At 46.0% G+C, this 21892-nt stretch overlaps 16 protein-coding genes across 16 annotated transcripts; 6 read left to right on the top strand and 10 right to left on the bottom strand.

The window, feature by feature from the left end:
• Positions 1-702: 702 nt before the first annotated feature.
• On the bottom strand, positions 703-1206 carry CYBJADRAFT_165410 (YjbQ family protein). The gene has a single exon (XM_020214031.1). The coding sequence runs from the start codon at positions 1169-1171 to the stop codon at positions 734-736; it is 438 nt and encodes a 145-aa protein (XP_020073101.1). The 5' UTR covers positions 1172-1206; the 3' UTR covers positions 703-733.
• A 261-nt stretch (positions 1207-1467) lies between these two features.
• On the top strand, positions 1468-2377 carry DAL3 (ureidoglycolate hydrolase). The gene is made up of 2 exons (XM_020214032.1): positions 1468-2087; positions 2158-2377. Exons 1-2 carry the CDS (start codon positions 1619-1621, stop codon positions 2295-2297), a joined length of 609 nt encoding a protein of 202 aa, XP_020073102.1. The 5' UTR covers positions 1468-1618; the 3' UTR covers positions 2298-2377.
• CYBJADRAFT_6405 (uncharacterized protein) lies at positions 2319-3176 on the top strand. Its single transcript, XM_020217840.1, has one exon. It carries the CDS (start codon positions 2416-2418, stop codon positions 2863-2865), a length of 450 nt encoding a protein of 149 aa, XP_020073103.1. The 5' UTR covers positions 2319-2415; the 3' UTR covers positions 2866-3176.
• Positions 2888-3295, bottom strand: POP7 (ribonuclease P/MRP protein subunit POP7; the record flags this gene model as incomplete). The annotated part of the gene is made up of 1 exon (XM_020212409.1): positions 2888-3295. One exon carries the CDS (start codon positions 3293-3295, stop codon positions 2888-2890), a length of 408 nt encoding a protein of 135 aa, XP_020073104.1.
• Positions 3296-3487: 192 nt separating this feature from the next.
• On the bottom strand, positions 3488-5230 carry DAK1 (dihydroxyacetone kinase; the record flags this gene model as incomplete). Its single annotated transcript, XM_020216124.1, has 2 exons — positions 3488-4649; positions 4707-5230. 2 exons carry the CDS (start codon positions 5228-5230, stop codon positions 3488-3490), a joined length of 1686 nt encoding a protein of 561 aa, XP_020073105.1.
• An 869-nt stretch (positions 5231-6099) lies between these two features.
• On the bottom strand, positions 6100-6843 carry MAM33 (Mam33p; the record flags this gene model as incomplete). The annotated part of the gene is made up of 1 exon (XM_020212428.1): positions 6100-6843. One exon carries the CDS (start codon positions 6841-6843, stop codon positions 6100-6102), a length of 744 nt encoding a protein of 247 aa, XP_020073106.1.
• A 200-nt stretch (positions 6844-7043) lies between these two features.
• CYBJADRAFT_165413 (cyclin family protein) lies at positions 7044-9043 on the bottom strand. Its single transcript, XM_020214033.1, has one exon. It carries the CDS (start codon positions 8568-8570, stop codon positions 7299-7301), a length of 1272 nt encoding a protein of 423 aa, XP_020073107.1. The 5' UTR covers positions 8571-9043; the 3' UTR covers positions 7044-7298.
• A 290-nt stretch (positions 9044-9333) lies between these two features.
• On the bottom strand, positions 9334-9830 carry CTR3 (high-affinity Cu transporter CTR3). The gene has a single exon (XM_020214034.1). It carries the CDS (start codon positions 9820-9822, stop codon positions 9406-9408), a length of 417 nt encoding a protein of 138 aa, XP_020073108.1. The 5' UTR covers positions 9823-9830; the 3' UTR covers positions 9334-9405.
• Positions 9831-11155: 1325 nt separating this feature from the next.
• On the top strand, positions 11156-11925 carry RPP1B (ribosomal protein P1 beta). Its single transcript, XM_020217843.1, has 2 exons — positions 11156-11373; positions 11601-11925. The coding sequence occupies exons 1-2, from the start codon at positions 11260-11262 to the stop codon at positions 11802-11804; spliced, it is 318 nt and encodes a 105-aa protein (XP_020073109.1). The 5' UTR covers positions 11156-11259; the 3' UTR covers positions 11805-11925.
• Positions 11926-11983: 58 nt separating this feature from the next.
• CYBJADRAFT_145809 (60S ribosomal protein eL13) lies at positions 11984-12708 on the bottom strand. The gene has a single exon (XM_020213247.1). The coding sequence runs from the start codon at positions 12643-12645 to the stop codon at positions 12046-12048; it is 600 nt and encodes a 199-aa protein (XP_020073110.1). The 5' UTR covers positions 12646-12708; the 3' UTR covers positions 11984-12045.
• Positions 12709-13920: 1212 nt separating this feature from the next.
• CYBJADRAFT_160069 (copper fist DNA-binding domain-containing protein) lies at positions 13921-15846 on the top strand (the record flags this gene model as incomplete). Its single annotated transcript, XM_020213505.1, has 1 exon — positions 13921-15846. One exon carries the CDS (start codon positions 13921-13923, stop codon positions 15844-15846), a length of 1926 nt encoding a protein of 641 aa, XP_020073111.1.
• A 234-nt stretch (positions 15847-16080) lies between these two features.
• CYBJADRAFT_170535 (uncharacterized protein) lies at positions 16081-16696 on the bottom strand (the record flags this gene model as incomplete). The annotated part of the gene is made up of 2 exons (XM_020216125.1): positions 16081-16597; positions 16665-16696. The coding sequence occupies 2 exons, from the start codon at positions 16694-16696 to the stop codon at positions 16081-16083; spliced, it is 549 nt and encodes a 182-aa protein (XP_020073112.1).
• A 1269-nt stretch (positions 16697-17965) lies between these two features.
• CYBJADRAFT_119043 (uncharacterized protein) lies at positions 17966-18166 on the bottom strand (the record flags this gene model as incomplete). Its single annotated transcript, XM_020212277.2, has 1 exon — positions 17966-18166. A coding segment is annotated over one exon (201 nt), but the record flags the coding sequence as incomplete, so codon positions are not given.
• A 266-nt stretch (positions 18167-18432) lies between these two features.
• CYBJADRAFT_165417 (enolase) lies at positions 18433-19303 on the top strand. The gene has a single exon (XM_020214035.1). It carries the CDS (start codon positions 18441-18443, stop codon positions 19242-19244), a length of 804 nt encoding a protein of 267 aa, XP_020073114.1. The 5' UTR covers positions 18433-18440; the 3' UTR covers positions 19245-19303.
• A 133-nt stretch (positions 19304-19436) lies between these two features.
• MDE1 (methylthioribulose 1-phosphate dehydratase MDE1) lies at positions 19437-20332 on the top strand. Its single transcript, XM_020214036.1, has one exon. The coding sequence runs from the start codon at positions 19463-19465 to the stop codon at positions 20207-20209; it is 747 nt and encodes a 248-aa protein (XP_020073115.1). The 5' UTR covers positions 19437-19462; the 3' UTR covers positions 20210-20332.
• Positions 20333-20387: 55 nt separating this feature from the next.
• On the bottom strand, positions 20388-21041 carry CYBJADRAFT_170538 (uncharacterized protein; the record flags this gene model as incomplete). Its single annotated transcript, XM_020216126.1, has 1 exon — positions 20388-21041. The coding sequence occupies one exon, from the start codon at positions 21039-21041 to the stop codon at positions 20388-20390; it is 654 nt and encodes a 217-aa protein (XP_020073116.1).
• Positions 21042-21892: the final 851 nt, after the last annotated feature.

The raw sequence follows: 21892 nt of genomic DNA on the forward strand, positions 1-21892 counted from the left end.
ACTAAAACTAAGAAGTTCGCGAATTTCATCAAACCAAAACACACACAAAACACACACAAAACCCCCCAGGATATCAAAACTTGATCACTTGGTCCTTCAAGAAAGCACTGTTTCATTTCAATAGCTCTAAATTTATTTATAACATGGGACTATTCTCATCGCCATTATCGCGAATCATTGGTCTCTCATTGGTTCTCGCTGTGGGATTCCTCTTTACAGTGTTGGCAGGTGCTCTCTATGGTAACTGGTTACCAATGATATCAGGTACGTTAACCTCATCTCTCTGTTTCAACAACCACGACATGAAAGGAAACACATAAAAATAAGACTTCCTCTAACAACACTTTGCAGCTCTGTTCTTCCTCGTTGCACATATACCTACAATCATTTGTAACCAATGGTCCTCTGATGATTTCATGTCAGAGTCATCACAGTATGTGTGCTTTTCCCGCTTTGTTCTATCTCCCGATATGACCGTCCAACCTATAGTAATTTTTCCTTACTAACGTCTCACTCTTTCAGGAACATTGTGGATCTTGGGAAGTTCCTAAGTGGCCTGTTTGCATCATCTGCGCTGTTATTTCCACTGATTCTATTCCATGTACGCATTATAAATTTGATCTCACTACTGTTAACGCTATCAGGCGGTGTTCTCATATACGGAACCGTTGTTGGGTTTACATCCTACTTCGAAAAAGATGAGGAACTAACAGGATTCGAAATCTAACGTGGTTTATTTCTTTTCACCGTTTATCGTAGCCACGATGTTTCTCTGGTGTCTATAATCTCTAAACTCAAGAAGATAGATCCCTTGCCATGTGCCTGTTGCTAAACGACCGTTTGTAATTGGGATCGATAACGATGCACCAACCAGTGTTGATTTGATGTGGCCAGCCATATCGTCCGGACCTTCGCCGGCACCCGTATGTCTGAACCTGCCTTCGTGATCATCAGGCACCAGTGCGTTCAAAGCATCATTCATGTCCGCTCTAACGTCAGAATCCCAGTTCTCGTTTAGCGATAGAGCAGCTGATGTGTGCTGGATGAACAGATGCAGAACACCAACTTTGAAGTCTCTCAACTCGGGCAACGCATGCTCGACTTCTTCTGTGATGAGATAAACACCCCTTGAACGTGCCTGAAGTGGAATCTTCTTCTGAATCCAACTCATATTGAAGTGTTTTCAGTCTTCCTACGCCGTCTAGCTCGATTGCTTAGAGCAATTGAGCAGAGAAGCAGCCTGGCCTAAAAGAAAATATCCCCATTTGGTATATGGGCTCATCACATCCGAACACCACCTCCCCAAGCACACCACCGGCTCCTTGGAGGCAGGGAGGGTTGACACGGGGAGCACGGTGGTTTGAGGTGTCAATTGGTGTAAGATTCTGTTGTACTTGGGTAATTTAGATCAACTTGGGCTAAATGTGCCTCGTTACTTGTACATATACACTTCTAAACAAAGATCTCAATGGGGAGTGGTGATTGTAGCTGCTTATCTCTGGGGATGCCGGAGATGTCCGCTTGAAAACTTCAACATCAGATTGATTTATGAAAGAAGGGGGAAAAAGAAGTCAATCACTCCCTCCTCATAAGCCCAGTGATTGTACACCAGGAGAATATGCCGTTGAAAGAGTACAAAACATCACAAACGATCCGTTGTAAGCCTTTGACCCCGGAAGGTTTTGGACCATTTGGTACTTGTATATCAGCGAGAGAGCAATTGGGCTCTTCTGATAAGTCCAGTGCAAACTACGGCACCGCAGTGAAGCTACACAAGGTCTCCAAGATTGAGAATCTATTCGCAAATGCACCATCTGGCACTGAAGCGACACCGAACTGGAACATATTCAGATGTTCGCCTCCGAATCACCTGCTCCAAGATATAGACGGGGAGCTGCACTACACTGCAAAGGTTCTCGAGAGACATCCCTTCAGCTCCCAGACTTTCATACCAATGGGCGTTGATAAAGGCAACGAAAACGCATACGTCGTGATCTGTGGGCATAAGGACGATGAGGCAATGCCCATCACAGACCAAGTCGAGGCGTTCATCTGTAGAGGAGACCAAGCAGTGACCTACGCACCCGGTAAGTTTCCACAGTTAATGCATCGCCAGCAAAAGCTGAATATGTCCAGCTCACTAACCTCCAACAACAGGAACATGGCACGCCCCAATGATTTCACTCGTCGACAATCTGGACTTTGCGGTGATGATCCATGAGAACGGTGTAGCTGACGAGGACTGCCAGGAGTGTTACTATGCACCTGGCTATGACGTTGTGATTGGGAGAAGCTGAAGGCTTAAGCCAACAGGGCCGAGACGAAATTTCCAGCTCATCGCCATACATAGAAAAAAAAATTTAAAGCCAAAAAAAAGAACACTTCTATAAAAGTAGCAAGACTTCAATCACATTAATGCTTAGGAAAGTGATACAGATGGAGGCCAATCAGGTATCGAAAGAAGCTGCTGTTCGAGTTGGTAACGATAAAACCTCGTTCAATAACGGTGAAGTTCTGGTGTCGAAAGGCTCAGGGAAGCTAAAGGTCAGAAAAGGCCAGACGGAGGATGAGTTCGAAGTACAGAGAAGACAATTTGCCAAAGAAGGTCCTGTGATAAACACGTTGGACTGGCTGGAAAAGATCGAATACGACAAGATAGACCCTGAGGTGAAGAGCGATAGGCTGAAGCTGGAAAACTTGTCGCAGAACTTGTACTACAAGAGACAGTACGCCAGATGCCTCGAAGTTGTAGAGTGTGGATTGACGCTGTTTAAGGACCTTCCGAGGAAGCGCATCCAGACAGAATGGTCGGAGTTGGAGTACCTGAGGGAACAGTGTACGAAGAAACTTGAGGCCATGAATTGAACGAATTGATGTCTATGCTATCTCACTGTAGGTCAAATGGCTTATACACCCTGAGCTCGACACAACTCACGCTTCTCTTCCTGAGAACGCTCTCATCATCGCTATCGTCCTGATCTAGAAACTCGTCTAAAACCTCAACACTCTTGGTGAAAACTTCAACTCTGCAACCTTGGGCTTGGAAATGAACTCCTATATTCATGGTCTTCTCGATCGTGGCCCCCATCCCAAGCACAGTGATATAGGACTTCTTTGGCTGCCGGCCTTTCAACGCCTTCATCATTGTGTCTACCCGTTTGATAGCACTTATGTACGGAGTCTTGTGCTGGATCCTTACCGTCGTCTGAAGATTGGAATATTTGAACTGGCTAGGCGCAGCATGCTTCACCAGCTTGCCCTGTAGCCGTGGTTTCTTCCTGCTCGCGTCGGCCATTTGTTGATTCCCACCACACTGCCGAACGGTTACTGCCGTCGTGATCCTCGGAACTTCAACTAATGAAAAATTTAGCCTATAAGGTACTGTTGCGCGTACCACGCACAGTCAGCAGAGAGCATCGCATAACGGCATCGCATAACGGCATCTTGATTGGTGGTTTTAGACTATAAAAACTATGGAGGATTGGCTTCAGAACTCGGTGGCAACACCCTTCAAGAACTCGACTAATCCAATGGCACCAGGGTCCGGGACATTGGAGGATTCTCCAACATAGCTTGCCCTGCCGAACTTTGCTTCGAATGTGCCCGTGGACTTTGCACCTTTGTCAGCAGCATCGACGGCTTGTTTCAGGTCGTGGCTCTTTGAGAACTCTTTGACAAATGGCTCCAGGGCATCGATGACGGTGGAGTCGCCGACACGGGCACGTGTGTACTTGTACAGTGTATCCAAGGCAGTTTCCAGAGCTTGTCCGAATAGCTTCGAGTCAACTGGCGTATCCTGGTCAGCTCCCTGGGAAATCAGCCCTTGGGACAGCCCGGAGATGAAGATCGAATATAAACCACCAGAGGTGCCGCCCATGTAAGTCTCAACAAGGTCACTGATCTTGTCCAACGCTTGTGACAAGGTTTCCGTTGGAATGGAGTCGAAATTCTTGGTGATTCCCTCACCACCAGAAACCAACGTGGTACCGCAATCACCATCACCGACCTGGGTATCAAGCTTAGTGATGTATGGTTCAGCCTTGATGAGGGCATCAGCGCCGGCCTGGAACCATTTTTGGAAATGCTTAGCATCATATGTACCAACAGGTTTGACCACGGTCGAGTGAACCTCCAACAATGACTTGTTGTACTTTGGTGCATCATCGACGAACTTCTTCACGGGCCATCCTGGAGCATCAGTCTCAGCGTCCAAAAGATCAATGATTGGAACCTCTGTGAACGACTTCGAAGCACGAGAAATGTTCAAAAGAGTGATGGAAAAGCCTTCACCATTCAATGCCGTCATCATAGTTCCCTGGTATGTACGAATAGGAGTAATGCCATACTCAGATTTTAACAGCTTTGTAGTGATTTCAGTGATAGCTGATAGGATCAGGTTTGACACACCACCCAAGTTGTTCACGAGAAGCGCAACTTCATCGCTCGAGTCGAATTCAACAAACGCACGATCTTTGTCCGATTGATCTAACAACTTTGGCAGAATTTGCAACTTGATTAGCTCTTCAGCAGAAGGAATTGGACTCAAAATCTTGACACCTGGCTCGTTATGGATACCCATACCGAGCTCCATCTGATCGCTCTTCAGCTCGGATTCAAAAGGATGTCCTGGGACCTTAGCATGGTCCAGACTTGCTCCAATGGTGACCAAGTTATCGTTAATCACACGAGCCAGCTCAGCACATCACTTCAAAGTATGGCTTGGGTAATACTCTGCAAAGGCACCCACAGTCTTATGGACAAAGAGAGTACCTGCAATGGCTCTTCTGCCAACTAACCCACCTTTGGATCTACCAACAGCAACGTCGTCTCCAATCACAACAACTTCGGTGTCAATTCCGGTACTTTTGGCTCTTTCGCTCGCCAGTCCAAAATGGAGAACATCGCCAGTATAGTTCTTGACAATAAGCAAAACACCCTTGGACCCGTTGTCGTGCACAACTTTCACACCGTTGATGATCTGCTTCGTAGACGGAGACGCAAAGATCTCTCCGCTGATCGCGCCAGTGAGGCATCCTTTACCAATGAACCCAGCGTGCGTAGGCTCGTGACCAGCACCACCGCCAGAAAGCACAGACACCTTGTCCTTTGAAGACTTTCTGATCACCACTTTGTCCGACTCAATGAGCGTCAATTGAGGGTTGGCATGGACCAGACCCCTAAGAGAGGTAAGCACCGGGTTCTCAACATCAAATGACTTCACCGTGAACATATCGCTTGACTAAATACAGTTGTCCTATTCCGTTGCTGAGGGTATAAAAGACAATGGGCCACGAGGGGTAAGCAATTGAGAATTTCACCGCCTATTTATACGTCAATGCACTCTCTCACCAGCTAATTATTGTCTCACACTTGCTGCTGTATGCGGAGTCGACAGGTGAACAGATCGGGAAAACTCCGGTTAAGGAAAAACAGCAAGCGAATAGGAATAGGCTATTTGGACGCTGCCTCGCACACCCACATACAAACATTTATCCGTAGTCCGCTCAATGCCCCGGGGTTGGGTCTCTCATGAACAGGCACTTGTAGAGAGCAATTGGCCTTGGAGTGTCCCAGCTTCCAGCCATTCTGGTCTATAAGGCTCGGTGGATAAACAGGAGGCTGTTAGAAGTCGCTAGAGCATTCTCACAGGCCACCAGTCGCCACTAAACAGGTGAACTGTGCGGCTGTCACGGAGTTTTAGAAGTTGTCTTTGCCTCTCATACACTTGCAAGCTTGATCCGCAAACGCTGTCACGGTAACAGTCTAGAGCCTGTGGTGTTCCCACTGGGAGATGACTGTGTTGAGAATGGACTCAACTCATTGATGGAAGACATTTTGGGTCAAACTCGGGCTCCAATGGCAGATGTGCCACTGCTGCTGTAGCGATTCTATAGGGAAGTGTTAAGCAGCCGAGGTTGGCACCACGCGGGGGGAACAGCTACATCAGAACCTTGGATCGGAATAGGACTTACTGGATTCAATTACTAACCTCTGTCACTAATTATTTACAACTCAAAGGTCTTGGAAGAATTGAACACCCTATATATACAACAAACAACAAATCAGTAAAAGCCCTAAATCCCCTCGTCACAACACAGCTTAGTTGAAGAACTTGTTGAGCTTGTTCAACCAGGAGATGTACTCATTGTTCTCCTTGGCAACACCGTAATCAACGATGAATCTGAAGAGATCGGTGTTGATTCCTCTGGAGACCAAGTAGTTCTCAAAGTCCTCTTGCAACTTCTCATCCAAGTTGGTGAAGGCTGGGCCGTTGTAACGCAAGTCTCTCTTTTGTTCAGCCTCAGCAGACTCCTCCAAGGCCTCAGTCTTATCAGCGTAAGCTGTAACGTTCTCGATGTAGCTAGAACCATCCTCTGGTCCAACCAAAACGTCAAAGGCAACAGCGGAACCGTCGGATTTCTTCTCAACAACAACGTTGACGTTGATGAAGTTGGAGTCATATGGGTCTTCGAAACCTTCTTCCTCGCCTTCGATCTCTTCAGCTTCGTTAGAACGCAAGTTGACGATTTGGTTGACGTCAAAGAACACGTGCACAAGCTCATCGGAGGAATCCTTCTCCAACTTTCCCAAGGCCTGGCCGTTCGTGTTCACAACAGAGAAGCCAGCAAAGGATGTCTCGTTGAAGGCCTCTGGCGCATTGTCACGCTCGTGCTCCAACTCAGCTTTCAAAGTGGATGCAACACGACTGGTTGGTTCGTTGAAGACTGGCTTGGATGTGGCAAAAGAACGGATAGCTAGAGAAGAATAGGCTGGTGCGCTTCTCAGCAAGGAAGTTCTCTTCAAGGCTTGGACAATGGTACGGTTAGCAATACGGAAGGACATCGTTATCAGTGAGTTGGTTCAATTGAACAGCAATATGGCAGTGGGGAGAAGCTGAAAGGAGACATTTGAAGGAGGAAGATCACGAACCCTAACAAAAATTTTCGCTGTTAACGTTGGCACATGCGGCCCATGCAGTGCTCATCGAACGTCATTCGCTCGCTCCAAGGCTCAGTAACACTACCATACAAATACCAATTTAAACCAGATTGAATTAACAATGATTTTATTAAATACAACTCAAACTATTGTACAATTACCTGAATAGTGTTTCTTTTTGTTGTTGTTTCCCTTTTCTTCTCGATGTCAGTGAATATGCATTTTGAACATATACAGACTTTCTTTTTTGTCAACAGCTATTGGTTTATCATTGATCGAGTGAGACGGATGAAAACCGAAACAATGAAGTGAAATACCCGTAAGATCTCATGAGTGCCACACACAACCTACACAATCCCTCAATCTTCTGCCTCTGCCAGTTTGAACCACTCTTGAACAAACAACGACGAACGACGGTAACGACGTTCTTGGTATTTCTCAAATATAGCCTTATGGTGATCTTCTGGCTTGCGACATGACTCCAAAAGGGCAGTGGCAAGTGGTCTCAACTGCTCAGCAGTATAGCCAGAATAGTAAACATGTGCTGGTGTCCATTCACCACGGTTCAGTAATAATCGACTCAAAAAATGTGCTCCCGCAGCCAACCAGCTGGGAGGTGAAGCGACAAATCTATAATCCATGATGGTAATCTCCAAAAAGTACTTGGCCAAAGTCCTTGTTTCAAAGTCATAATCATCAGCTTTGCTAGTACGACGCAAGAATGACATAGGTCCTGGCCAACCCATTTCAAATTCTAAAACATCAATCATGAATCTCTCTGCTCTTAAAATATCATCCACAGAGTATGCGTGGTCAACCATATATGCGATTTCTTGAACTCCTGGGCAGTTTATTTCTTCATATTTGGCAGCGATGAAGAGTGCAACTGCTCCAACAAGCTGAAATCTGTTTAAAGACACCTTCCTCTTACTGAGAAAGCGATCAATGTAGTTGACGGTGAGAAACAAAGTCTCTGGTAAAAGGTTGAATCTCGAATGAACCTGAACAAGCCAATCAATCAATATACCTCTCATGTCCCATTTCAATTCTGTTTGAAACTCCATGTAGGAAGGATGAGGCCTTAGTTTCATTTCCAACTTGTGAAAATAATTAAAGATCTCTGGTGCATATTCTGCAACCATAGAAACGTCAAAGGTATCTTCGTCAGTAGGGTCCAGCTGATCGCTATAAAAGAGACGGTGCACCTCATAAAGCTCGCGGTGGATTCTCTCGTTCAAAATTGGCATCATAGGTTGAGGCATAGCCTCTGCCTCTTCTTCTTCATCCTCTTCTTCGACAAAACTGCTTTCCTCGATATATGAGTTCTCGGCAGCGTATGGTGTCTGCCTGGTCTGAATCTCAGCCAAAGGCTGTCTGTTATGATCAGGTGCTTCGTATTTAGACACAGGTTTTGGTACATCGTTTTCATCAGTCTCCTTGTAAACTTGGACTCTTTGTGCCGGTTTATCCAGGCCAGGTCTTGCTCTCAGAGCATTATGGCTTGTAGACACATCAGATAAAGCTGATCTTGTAGTCTGTATGGGCTGGTTTTGAGAGACCCTGGAAACCTTGTGCTTCAAAGCGTCAGAGTTCTCATTTGTGTTGGTGTAGCGAATGTTAGCTCTCTCCATCGTTAGATTCCCGTGTTGGAAGAAAACCGGTATGCAGAAGGACTTGAGATTGATCGACTGGAGGGACAGAGTAAACTGTTGGAATCAACGGTATTGATGCTTTGGTTTAAACCCTTTCGCTTTGGTCTATAAAATGTAGGTCTGGTCTCCAGAGAAAGAAAACAACCACAAGTTCAAAGCTCACAGAAGTGAAAGAAGTAGGAACCAGTTCAACCACAAGAAGGTCTTTTCTGTGGCAGTGATATTAAGGGAAAACAGAGGGCTTTCCTTGGATTTGAGTTGACAGCGAGCAATTATAAGTAACCACAAATAAATAAACAAAGCAAAGTGATAAACAAATGATGTGGATGATCCGGTCGTAGAAGCAAAGGAGACAAAGGTTCCGGAGTTGTAAGGATCGATGAGTGTGCCCTGTTGTTCCTAGGAGTCGAATATGAGATTAGCTCAGCAGGATAGATTTCTCAAGGAATGTGTTGTTAACAAGTGTTTGAGGTTATGTCCTTTGTTTGGGCTTTTGTTTACTGCAAATCTGAAAAAGCTGTACACCGATTCGGATGTTTTGATCCGCGACACAAAATATAAACAAACTCTGGACATTTCTGTGGAAAACAATCGTCGCTACAGCGATAAACGGCGGAACATGGGAAATACGATGAAATTCGCGACTTTGGGCTCACGGTGACGAAAAGCTTGACACCATCGCTAAGACAACAGGTGGCATCTGTCTTTATTAGAGGGCTACATGTGTACCATTTTGGAATACTATGGGGACAACATTGAAAGTCTATTAAAACACTATACAAGCTTGAATGGTTGTGGCTAGCTGCTTACTGCGCTACATGCAACACTTCTTGTCATTCTCACCACTCTCGCTTCTTGTAGTGCACGTGATTGGTTCATAGTTGAATATGATTCTGCCAAAGAGGGCACCAAGAATACAAGAGATGATGATATAACCGTTGTAGTACATGAACAACAACATGATGATGTAACTTTGGCCCCACTGGATGGTGAAAATCAGAGCCTTGATCAGATGTTCGATGAGAGATGGGTAAGCAACAGAACTGGAAGATCTTTCGTTAAAGTTCCAGAACCAATCGTGGGACAAGGCGTAAAGAATAGGTTGGAATAAGTTAGCAGCACCAGTGTTTGCTGGCAAAAACATCAAGCTCTTCTTGTTGGCAATTTCGGTTGAGTCTGAACCATCAGAGCCCACTGACTTTGAACCGTTGTCGACAATCTCTTGCGCCATTGCTTTTCTTCTGGCTATAGCTGCATCGTATTCTCTGGCAATTCTGTGAAGCCATTGAGCAGACAATACAAGAAGGAAACATCCAATACAGGAACCTGCAAATTGTCCCTTCGTGTTAACGTGCCATGATCTGGCAATGAAACAGGTGTCAATTGTGTACCAATTCCACAACATGGAAATCTTACACGATGCCTTTGTTGAGTTGGAGCTGGAGCTGGATCCACTCATATCCATCTTGTTAACGAAGTCTGGGAATTCAATAAGGCCTGACATAATGGTATAATCTTCGGATGTTTGAACTATGTTTCCTACAACACAAGAGCTAACGAATATTTCGATGGAGATTTGATTGAATTTATATCCAAGAAACAAGGAATCGTCCTATGCAAACCGATGGCCAGTCAAGGATGGAAGCCATCTGAACGGACTTTGAACAGTGTAGGACGTACACAAAATTTCTGTACATGCTGCATATCAAATAACATTTATCTAACAGGTTCCAATCGCATTAATTGGATAGAATTAAATCCAAGAATATTGGCAATAAGCCAGGAAGGGATAATGAGCAAATTAAATATTTAATTTGCTCATTCCAGTCCAATAACGTCCATTGAAAAGCACTTTTTAAACACCATACTCATGTGACCCATTTGACTAATAGTGGATGGCTCCACGATATGATTTTGTTCCCATGCAACCTCAGATATTAGCCATTCATTAATGGCGTATAGATTGATTGTCGTTTCAAGATTGTACCTGGACCCTTAAAAACAATACATAGCTATTGAATCATGATAACGTGCACCAAATACACACGCACTTTTGAGTTTACATTCATATCCGGATGCATGGATATGCATAAGAGTACTTACAATAGAAACACAGAAGCCGAAAGCAAGTACATTTCGAAAGGTTGGCTGAATATCTGAGACACCTTTAGAGGATATCGGATGATAATTAATGGTTTAAATCGCTGGTATTAATATCAGTGGTCGGGTGAAGTTACTCGATTTTGCAATATTACCCTGCAGAATGGTCCATATGTCCATGAAGGTCACATTGATGCCTTTAGCAACAGCTGAACTCAGGGAGATGTGGAGTGCAAATCAGTGCTTGACACTCATATAGATTGTAGCACGTCCGTAATGTAACTAAAGAAGATCGATTCAAGTCGAACACAGAGAAATCCGACTCAATAGTGGTGTACTATGTTGCTAAACATATCCGGTTCAAAACATTGCATCTGCACATCTCTGTCGCCTGTACCATAGGGAAGAAGCTGCAGCCCTATATCACGTGCCAATTATTAGGGCTCGTGTCTAAGCCATATTTCTTTTGGTAAGCGCCACATACTGTGTATCAAATGAACAAAACAATTCTTCGACAAACGTTCAACTATAACACCAAGGTTGAGGTATAAGCACAAATTAAACAACAATGTCTGACGCTATCGTTTCTTACGCTGCTTTGATCCTTGCTGATGCCGGTTTGGACATCACCGCCGACAACTTGGCTACCTTGACCAAGGCTGCTGGTGCCTCTGTTGACCAAGTACGTATTTGAAGCTTTTTTTTTCACCATCGATAGTGGACAAGAGGATTGCAAGCAAGGGAATATCTGGTACCCATGAGTAATACATTACTATCTGTTGTATTTTCTATCCTTCATGATAAGATTTGATTTAGTGGAAGCACTAAGGCGGTCTTCGTTCAACGTCATATGTCGTTTGGTCATAAAAACTGGTAATAAGCAATTGGCACTAACACACTTTTCCATAGGTTTGGATCAACGTCTTTGCTACCGCTCTTGAGGGTAAGGACTTGAAGGAGATTCTTGCTGGTTTCGCTGCTGCTGGTCCTGCTCCAGCTGCCTCCGGTGCCGGTGCTGCTGCTTCTGGTGCTACCGAGGCTGCTGCTGAGGAAGCTGAGGAGGAAGCTGCTGAAGAGTCCGATGATGACATGGGATTCGGTTTGTTCGATTAAACCAACTAGCTGTAACAGTATTATGCATTCTCTTTAATGAAATCTGGTAAAGTTTATACCTTTGTAAGCATTAATTGGCGAAACTACGTTGATTAGTTCCACAATAGATGTAAAAAAATCATGACGATAAAACATTAAATACATGATGGTATGAGTGAATAAACCAAATCCAATACTGTACAGAACCAAATAAAACACATAAGCCTCCTGCCTAAGATACTTTAAGGAGAGATCATTAACCTTACTTCTTCTTCTCAGCTTCAGCCTCAGCCAATTCTCTGGCTCTCTTTTCTCTGATACCCTTGTATTTCTTGTCAGATCTGGCCAATCTCAAGGTTCTGAAAGCGGTTTGCTCTGGAACCTCGACGGCTCTTGGCTCAGTCTCTGGAGCTGGTTGCACAACTGGGAAAGTAGCAGCAGTGGACAAAACTTGTTCAGCCTCTGGAGCCTTACCAGATCTTGGGAAGACAATCAACTTAGATTGGTACTCTTTGAGTCTTTGGACGTTCAATTCGAAGATTTCAGTGGATCTGTTTTGTCTTCTGTGGTCAACGGCAATACCGACGGTTCTGGCATATGCTGGGGTCAAGCCGGCAGCCTTAATCTCTCTCAAGGTGAAACCTCTACCAGCTCTAACCTTTCTGTTGTACTTGACAGTTGGGGCTCTGACAACTGGTCTAAGAGCGTCCAATGGTCTTGGAGCAATAGCAGCTGCCTTGGAAGCTCTAGCTTGACGACGGGAAGCCTTCTTACCGGCTTGGTCAAGGTGAACTCTGACACGCTCTTGCCAGTGCTTTCTGAAGTGGTTCTTCAAGAGTGGGAGGTTCTTAGAAATAGCCATCTTTCCTTAGTTATGCTGAAAGTTCTCTTAAAAGAATCACTTGGAATGGAACCTCTCTACAAGAAATATGATATTTTTCACTTTTTTCACGTTGATTTTTTTACGTGCGTGTGTGCGTGTGCTTTTTTTTTTCAGCTGCTGCCGTTGTTTGCACGGACTTGTTATGTGTCGTCTACCAATTATATGCTTATGTAATCAGTTGACCCTCGTATTGTGACTTCTGAGATCGGAATTGACATTCTAGTTATAGCATCCAATAGGACGGAATAGAGACACCAGGTAAGGTAAAACTTGCCTGGTTTATGGAGCAGACTATCGTAGTGATATCTTGGTCATACCTGGTAATGAATGGTGGCGTTGTATCATAAAGATTTGAGGAGTTAGTGCGCTTTTGTAAGTATGAGAACCAAATCTTGTTTGATTCGGTGCTGTAGACAAGACTAAAGGTGTGCACTATGTCATGGGTTCTTAACTTCACACCCAATAGAACAATACTATATTTACAAGCAGGCTTTGCTCTGTGAACAATCCTGTTAGTGGGATTTGAGCCTCTGATCCTGTTCTTTATCAATAGTGGAGTGGAGTTGTTCCACTACGTCAGAATCGAGCTGTGCCGTGGTGATTTCCGCATAGCTTATAAGTGGAGTACTTACACTTTGAACCCTTCACTTAAGAGCGCAACGGAAACTGAGGCCAGAAGGCATAGGCTTATCCTTAATATAAACGTCAGTGAAGCTACCAATTGATGATAACCTCCTGCCCGTGTGAACCTTCCCGTTTGCCCTCTCTAATGGGAAGCTGGACCATGTGTGTTTTTATGTGTCAAGTAAAGTTGCTGCAGGAGAAACAACGCAACTGCATACGTTCAACGCTAATTCTATCGAGCTCTATTGCGAGTATGCATTAGTTATTGTATATGTGATAGACTCACTGACATTGTTTACTACTAAGGTTCTTGCTATGAGAGCTTTCGATGAAGTTTCCTTGAGCTGCGTGTGAAATCTGGGGAATGTGAGGCCTTTCAACAGTGCGTTCCTGCATCTCGAACATCCCAATCCACTATCTATAACACAACGTAGAAACTCACAGAGTCTGTTGAGGACTTAGTCAAATAAATATAAAAGTATTTGATTAGTTACCGGATGCTGAACGCTCTCTCGTTGTCTCTTCCATCTCTCTTTCTAAGCTACATTCACACAAGGTCATCTTTATCATCAATTTGTATGTTTCCATCATCTCTTTCACTCTCTAAAATACTGACTCAGTGTAGAGGCCATGCTTGTTTTAGAAGGCGAACGTATCAGCTGTGAGAGCTGCATCCGTGGTCACAGATCCTCCACTTGCTTGCATATCAATAAATGGTTATACTCCATCAACTGGAGAGGACGACCAGAGAATTCTTCGGAGAACATTAGGTTCAGAATTCCTCCAGGTTGTATTGTTATTGCCACAGGTTCTGTGAGACTTGAGCCAAAGCCAGGGTCTAAAAGCACTTCAGGACGAGTTGTACCTGCAAAATTCTTACATCCAGCTTCTCCTTACACTTTTGCCCATGTGAACTCCAAAGGTGGTTTTGCACTCATCAGTTATGAGCCCATCTGGAGAGGTTCAGGCATCAACAATGCTGACAAGCCAAAGACGCCCGATCAACATTGGGTTTCAGTGAAGAGGGATGACCTTGTGCCACCAAAAATCTTGTGCAAAGATTTGCTTGTCAGGGATGGTATTGGCTATCAACTAAATACGGTTTATGAGCCACCTCAATGCATCAGCATAGAGAGAACCAGCATCAACACACATTATAAGTGTAAGATTGTGGATTTCCATGAAGTTCCATTTACATTGAACAACAATGGAGCCCAACCGAGTCTTCGAAGAGTTCAACCATCAGTTGAGACAAAAGATACAACTCAGCTACAGTTGGCTTTCCAACCACCAGCCCAAGCAGTCGGGGTATCCCAAATTCACCAACCACTTGATGAGACAAATAACGATACACAAAATACTTTCAACCAAGTATTTGATGAAGATTTGATTCTCTACAATTCTTTGATGAACGCTGCAAGTATTGTTGACTTCAGTGGTGAGCATGAGCATTCAGCTTTCCCTATTGAGTCATCAGCTCCTCTCTTAGCAAAAGGCTTCGAATCCATTAATGACTCATGCTTTACTGCAGAGGGGACAATTGATCCCAGAACTTTGAATAAAACCCAGAAACCAACAGAGCTGAGTTTAAGTAATGACTGTTTGTCATGGCCAATGCAGGAAAATTTGGTAAATGATCCTTCTTCCGAAAGATCTGAAGTACCTGATATCTCTACTAATGGTTTTGCAAGTACAGAGTTTATGCCAGAAGTATTTAACTGGCTGCAAAATACACCTCAAACTGTTGTTCCACCAAACACAGTTGTTAATGACTTCAACGTGGACCATTTGTTTGATTTTGAAAATGCTGCTTTGCTGAATACTTCGTCATATGCGTGTATTAACAAATCTGTTGATCATTCAGAAGGGGATAGTACTTTGCTTGAGGAATGTGCGACTGATAACAATGAATTTCAAGAAGATGGAAACAAAGAAACTCAAGCTGCTGAGCATTATTATGCAGATGGTCATTTTGATCTTGATGATGAATTGACTGATTGCAATAATGAAAGTGAAGCTATACCAAGATATCGTCTGGCGAGAAAACAAGCTGATGCCTTACTGCAGAATCATGATGGCGAGCCGTCTGATCAAACCCTTACTGAGCTCTCAACTGAAGAGGAGTTAGAACCCATAAACGATAAATCAGAAGGGAACGAGAACTTTGGTTCGGATGGAGAGGAGGACGACTACAATGAACCCACGAATGCTGAATGGATCGCATCCGATGTTGAAGATGCTAAGCAAATGCCTGGGCACAATGACAAGTTTTCGCTCCGTATGGATGTGGATTCAGCTGAGGGTAACTCAGATAACGTGGCCAGCGAGGAATCAACAACGTGTACTGATCTAACTGATCCTGAGTCGCAATTCGCTTCACCCAAATCAGAAACACGGGCACATCATCGACACCAAGTACCTGCTGACCTAAGCTCCGAATGGTTTGAGTCTGAACAGGATGGCTTACTCGGCTCATTGCTCAGAAGCAACGTTCCTATATTTCATAGTTTACTGTGTTCTCCTCACCATGAAGGTGAGAGCGCAGAATCGTTTTAATTAGATGTTTTTACTACTTTGTTCTTCGTCTGTTCTTCGTGTAGAGAGCCTAAACAGAGAACGCTGCACCTTTGCGCATAAGGCCAATTGCTGCGGCTAACACACCTTTTCCCTCGCCCCGGGATAACCTGGAGAACCTCCATCAACTGCGAAACTTGAGCTGGATCAAACGTCAACCGTTTACGTATGCGCCGGGTCTAAAGTTTAAGCAAAGTACGGATAATTAACCAAGTTTCACATATCATTCATGGACTGCAAGATGCTCTGTTCTCTAGAGTATGACTCTGCAATTTCAGACAAGAACGCAGGCAGCAGTGGGACTTCTCTCTCTGGTCCCTTGTAACCGAGTTCGCCCAATGAAACAGTCGCATAAACCTCGGCCTGAATACACTTTATGATGGTTGAAAGCAAGTTTGCCAAAGAGTTCGCCAATGGGATGGTGGTTTCGCCGTCCAAGACCAGCGCACACTCACGGGACCTGCCGTTCAGTCCAATCCAGACCTGTGTGAAATACGGGTGGTTCGACACCACCGTAGCAAACGGTAGGTAGTCCTTTGCGACGCAACTCGGGAGTCTGCTCCAGATGTCTAGCGATTCGCCCAGGCTCAACAGGCCAACGTCCGGTCCCAGCATACAAAAGCCATTGCTTTTGTAGTTCTCACCTCCACACGATATCCACGTCTGTGCCAACTCTTCCGGGAACGGTTCATCCCAAACCTGCGTCAGGAAGAACTCGTATTCGTTAACATCGCTCTGAGCCACGCCTGGGGAGGAAGTGGTCGGAGGGCAGCGTGGGGAAGTTTATGAACGAGGTGTACTTCAAGACGTCGACGGATTCTTCAATGGTCATGTTCCGGCCTGGTTGGCTGTCAATTGGAGAAGAGGACGTGTTATCAAGACGTATTCCATCATTTCATCCCATTCCATCCCCAACGTCTCGTAGGGGAGGAACAATCCCATCCGCACCATCCCAGCGCGCTGTCTCCGGGCCACCAACCCGCTCACAGAGCGCCCGGGACTCTCCTGCTCCTCTGCCCGCTCCTCTGCCCGATGCTGATGCTAACAAACACGACACATCACTCCAAAATTGCAGAAGCACGTCCTTCCACCACAACTATCATCGCCAAATCTCTCCCATGGCCCTTGTACTCGCCAATCGTAGATGTAACCCCCTCTGTCAACACGACGCCCTCCTCTTCGCAACCGTAGCCCGTGTGCGCTTCCCAATTGCGTAATCTCACCTCGAAACACCACCAGCGTGCGGTGCGTACTGGTCAACGACATCAACTGATGACACAATTTCCGCTGCTCACCGCACAGGCGCACACTCTGCGCCCAGTTGGTGGTGCTCACGTCGCACACACAAGGGCCCTTGAACAGAGGGCTGAACTGCGGCGTGCCATGCTCCTCAACTATCAACAGACGACGACGAGCTCCACCACAACCTCGTGTTGTACGCCCATGTTCCCCCGTAGCTACGCGGTGGGCCTGTGGGCCTGTTCTCTGCCCAGGCACTCGTCAGCTGGCGCCCGGTTGAAGGACGGGTGACTTGCATGAGCCGGAGAACTGAGGGCATCGCTGGAGGCTGAGGGCACCGCTGGAGGCCGTGGGCGGAGAGCGTACACAGCAGAGCAAGCACAACAACTACGGTCAAGGACAGCGCAGCGGTGTTCTGCCAGCACGTCCTACTGGCCCAATTGGCCCAATTGGCTCAGTTGGTTTCTCTGGGCCTACGCAGAGGCACACGGAACCACACCAGCGACCAACGGCCACAGCACGCCAGCACCGTAGCGTGACGGGACCGCACAGGCCAGTGCGTCCCTGCGACAGCGAACACAACACGTAGCCAGGAGCAACCACACCACGGGACGTCCGCTGAGGACGGTGTGGGTCGCCAGAGGCGAAAAAATGCCGGTGGCATCAGGGGGAGCGGTTGATGGGATGCGTATAAATATGATGGATAATTCCTGTTTTGCAGATTCCTTGTAGCGGTGTTTTGTTTCTTCTCTTGCTGTGTACTACAAGCAATTGTTTCTTCACAAGAACAACCAACACACACACACACACTCAATTGAAACCAATACACAATGGCTATTTCCAAGGTCTTTGCTAGATACGTCTACGACTCCCGTGGTAACCCAACCGTCGAGGTTGAGCTCACCACTGAGAAGGGTACTTTCAGATCCATCGTTCCATCCGGTGCCTCCACCGGTGTGCACGAGGCTCTTGAGCTGAGAGACGGTGACAAGTCCAAGTGGCTCGGTAAGGGTGTCTTGAAGGCCGTTGCCAACGTCAACGACATTATTGCTCCAGCCGTTGTTGCCTCTGGTGTCGACGTGAAGGACCAAAAGGCCGTTGACAAGCTCTTGTTGAGCCTTGACGGTACTCCAAACAAGTCCAAGCTCGGTGCCAACGCCATCTTGGGTGTCTCCCTTGCTGCTGCCAACGCTGCTGCTGCTGAGAAGGGTGTCCCATTGTACCAACACTTGTCTGACCTTGCTGACACTCCAAAGCCATACGTTTTGCCAGTTCCATTCCAAAACGTGCTTAACGGTGGTTCCCACGCCGGTGGTGCTCTTGCCTTCCAAGAGTTCATGATTGTTCCAACTGGTGTTGACAGCTTCTCCGAGGCTTTGAGAATCGGTTCTGAGGTTTACCACACCTTGAAGTCCTTGGCCAAGAAGAGATACGGCCAATCTGCTGGTAACGTTGGTGACGAAGGTGGTGTTGCTCCAGATATCTCCACTCCAAAGGAGGCCCTTGACTTGATTGTTGATTCTATCAAGTCTGCTGGTTACGAAGGTAAGGTCTCCATCGCTTTGGATGTTGCTTCCTCCGAGTTCTACAAGGATGGTAAGTACGACTTGGACTTCAAGAACCCAAACTCCGACGCTTCCAAGTGGTTGACTGGTCAAGAGCTTGCTGACTTGTACTTGCAATTGATCAAGGACTACCCAATTGTCTCCATCGAGGACCCATTCGCTGAGGATGACTGGGATGCTTGGACCCACTTCCTTGCCAAGGTTGACATCCAAATCGTTGCTGACGATTTGACCGTCACCAACCCACAAAGAATCAAGACTGCCATCGAGAAGAAGGCTGCTTCTGCTCTTTTGCTTAAGGTCAACCAAATCGGTACCCTTTCTGAGTCCATCGAGGCTGCTTTGGACTCCTACGCTGCCGGCTGGGGTGTCATGGTCTCCCACAGATCTGGTGAGACTGAGGACACCTTCATCGCTGACTTGGCTGTCGGTTTGAGATCTGGTCAAATCAAGACCGGTGCTCCAGCTAGATCTGAGAGATTGGCCAAGTTGAACCAAATCTTGAGAATCGAGCAAACGTTGGGTGACAAGGCCATCTACGCCGGTGCCAACTTCAGAAAGTCTGTCAACATCTAAGTATGAGTAACGTTTTCCCTATATAGCTTCTTTTAACGGTTTAAGTTGTTTTCATGACACTTGGCTGTAGCATTGTAGAGCCATCTTGCTCATCATCGTGGATCATCGCTCGCTGGAGCCCACGTGACTTGTTCTTGTGGTGGGAAAAACCCACTTCTCTCCCCCCCCCCTCAGCCATAACTGGAGAAGCACAAGGGCTGGGAAGTCTACACTCAACAATGGCATGCCAGTGCTCTCATCCCGCTAAGGAGCTTTCAGAGAATGATGCTCTCGTCAAATCAGATGATCCGGCTCATCCAGCCAACCTCATCTGTGAGCTGTGCCGACTGTTCTACGACCACGGTTGGGTCACTGGCACCGGTGGAGGGATCTCCATAAAGAAGGACAACCTCATCTACATCGCCCCTAGTGGAGTTCAGAAGGAGCGTATGCTTCCGGAAAACATGTTCGTGATGGACCATGAGACCAAGGAATACGCCAGACGTCCTGAGGTGTACAAGCCCTCGGCTTGTACTCCGTTGTTTATGAGTGCCTATGATCTGAGAGGTGCAGGGGCGTGTATCCACACACACTCACAAGCTGCTGTGATGTGCACGTTGTTGTACGAGAAGGAGTTCAGAATTGCCAACATTGAACAGATCAAGGCGATTCCAAAGGTTGTGGAGGCTGGCTATTTGGGGTTCTTTGATACGTTGGTGATTCCTATCATTGAGAACACTGCACATGAGGAGGACCTGACAGATGCCCTTCAGCGTGCAATCAAGGAGTATCCTGGAACAACGGCAGTTCTCGTTAGAAGACATGGTATCTACGTCTGGGGTGAGACCGTGTGGAAGGCGAAGGTGTATAACGAAGCCATTGATTATCTCTTGGAGTTGGCTGTTAAGATGAAAGGCTTTGGAATTCCACCACACATTGGAATTGGTGAAGAGAAGCACTATGTGGATGCAAAGATATACAACTGAACATTGCAGGGAACTACTAATTGCGTTCACAGTCCAATATAATAGTAATTTAAGTCGTCGATATAGAAGTAGTAAAAGATAAGATCAAGAGTCACCCCGAGAGAATAGGCCTGATATCTGCGTACGGAAAAGAGAAAGGTGCAACGTAGTGGGTTATAAGAGTTGATTTGTTGGACAGTTAAGCAATTGGTTGGCCAAGGGCATAGTATCTCCATCTCCAAGCATCGGCTTCAGCATCAGCATCAGCCTCGGCCTCCCTCTTAGCAATTGGTTGGCCAAGAGCGTAACGTCTCCATCTCCAGGCATCAGCATCAGCACCGGCTTCAGCATCAGCGTCAGCTTCCGCCTCTCTCTTAGCAATTGGCTGGCCAAGGGCATAGTATCTCCATCTCCAAGCATCGGCTTCAGCATCAGCGTCAGCTTCTGCCTCTCTCTTAGCAATTGGTTGGCCAAGAGCGTAACGTCTCCATCTCCAGGCATCAGCATCAGCACCGGCTTCAGCATCAGCGTCAGCTTCCGCCTCTCTCTTAGCAATTGGCTGACCAAGCGCATAGTATCTCCATCTCCAAGCATCAGCTTCACGCTTAGACAAACCAGAGGCCTCCAACTCAGCATCAGCAATCGTGGTGTTGACGAAGAAGACAGCATCGTTCAAAACGATTGGAGCAATGTCATCAGCAAGGGCAACAGCCTCAATGATGGCATCGTCAGAGAATGGGAACTCAACGTCAGCAGCAGAACCTTCAGTTTCAGTTTCGGTAGAAACGTCTGCAGAGACCCTGTTAGAAAAGGTCAAGAGAACAGCAGCAAGGAAAGCAGTGGAGAATCTCATATTTATTGTAATTGAAAGTGTTACCTGTATCGGTGATTGTTTGGTTTGATTGATTGTTCAAAGCCTCTGATGCTTATGAGTAATGTTGGAGAGACACCGTTGGTTTTATATCCATAACCTTCAAACAAACACCTCACAACTTCTGACACTTACCTGATATTCTCTTGATCCACCAGCAGTAAGTCTTATTGTGTCAGAGTTTGATATTTCTATCATTGATATCCCAAAGAGGTATCAATTACATACATAAGCAACTGATCGAAAGTGTGGAAAACTTTCCCAATATGGACTTCAATCGACAACATGCAAAACACATTGGCAACATAGTCAAGAGAACATGTGCAGGTGATCGCAGTGAAGAGTGTCATATCAGTGCTGTTCAAATGAGGTTCAAGCCTAGCTGTATATGGGGCTCTGACATTCCAGAGCGCAAGCTCATCTGGCTCACCAATGGTTGTGAACAGACTAGTGCGCTGATTTACGTCTCTATGGGTCTACACACCCTGTTAGAAACGGAACCTCACGAACGATAAACAGCACGTGCGCACAGTCTGCTTGAAGCACTTACCAGCACTGTTGTACGGGTATCAGCACCCCTTCCTCCAGTGTGACTGTGATGATTGTTGAATATGCCCTGTTGCAACCTGTGAAGACGGCCGAGAGTCGATGAGCTTCTTCCCCTGGTGTTTGGATGTTTTATATACGTGTCTATGTATCCGTACCGTGTGATGTCCGGATGTAACTCTCTGGTGGTCTTTTCCAATATCAAATTACTCTTATAATTGTTAATTTACAGGGGAAAGCATCGTTTGAGAGCACAAGCTTGTTGTAATATCCGGCAGAAATAGAAC

This window comes from Cyberlindnera jadinii (genome assembly GCF_001661405.1).
Source record: "Cyberlindnera jadinii NRRL Y-1542 unplaced genomic scaffold CYBJAscaffold_1, whole genome shotgun sequence".
Classification (NCBI taxonomy): Eukaryota; Fungi; Ascomycota; class Saccharomycetes; order Phaffomycetales; family Wickerhamomycetaceae; genus Williopsis; species Williopsis jadinii.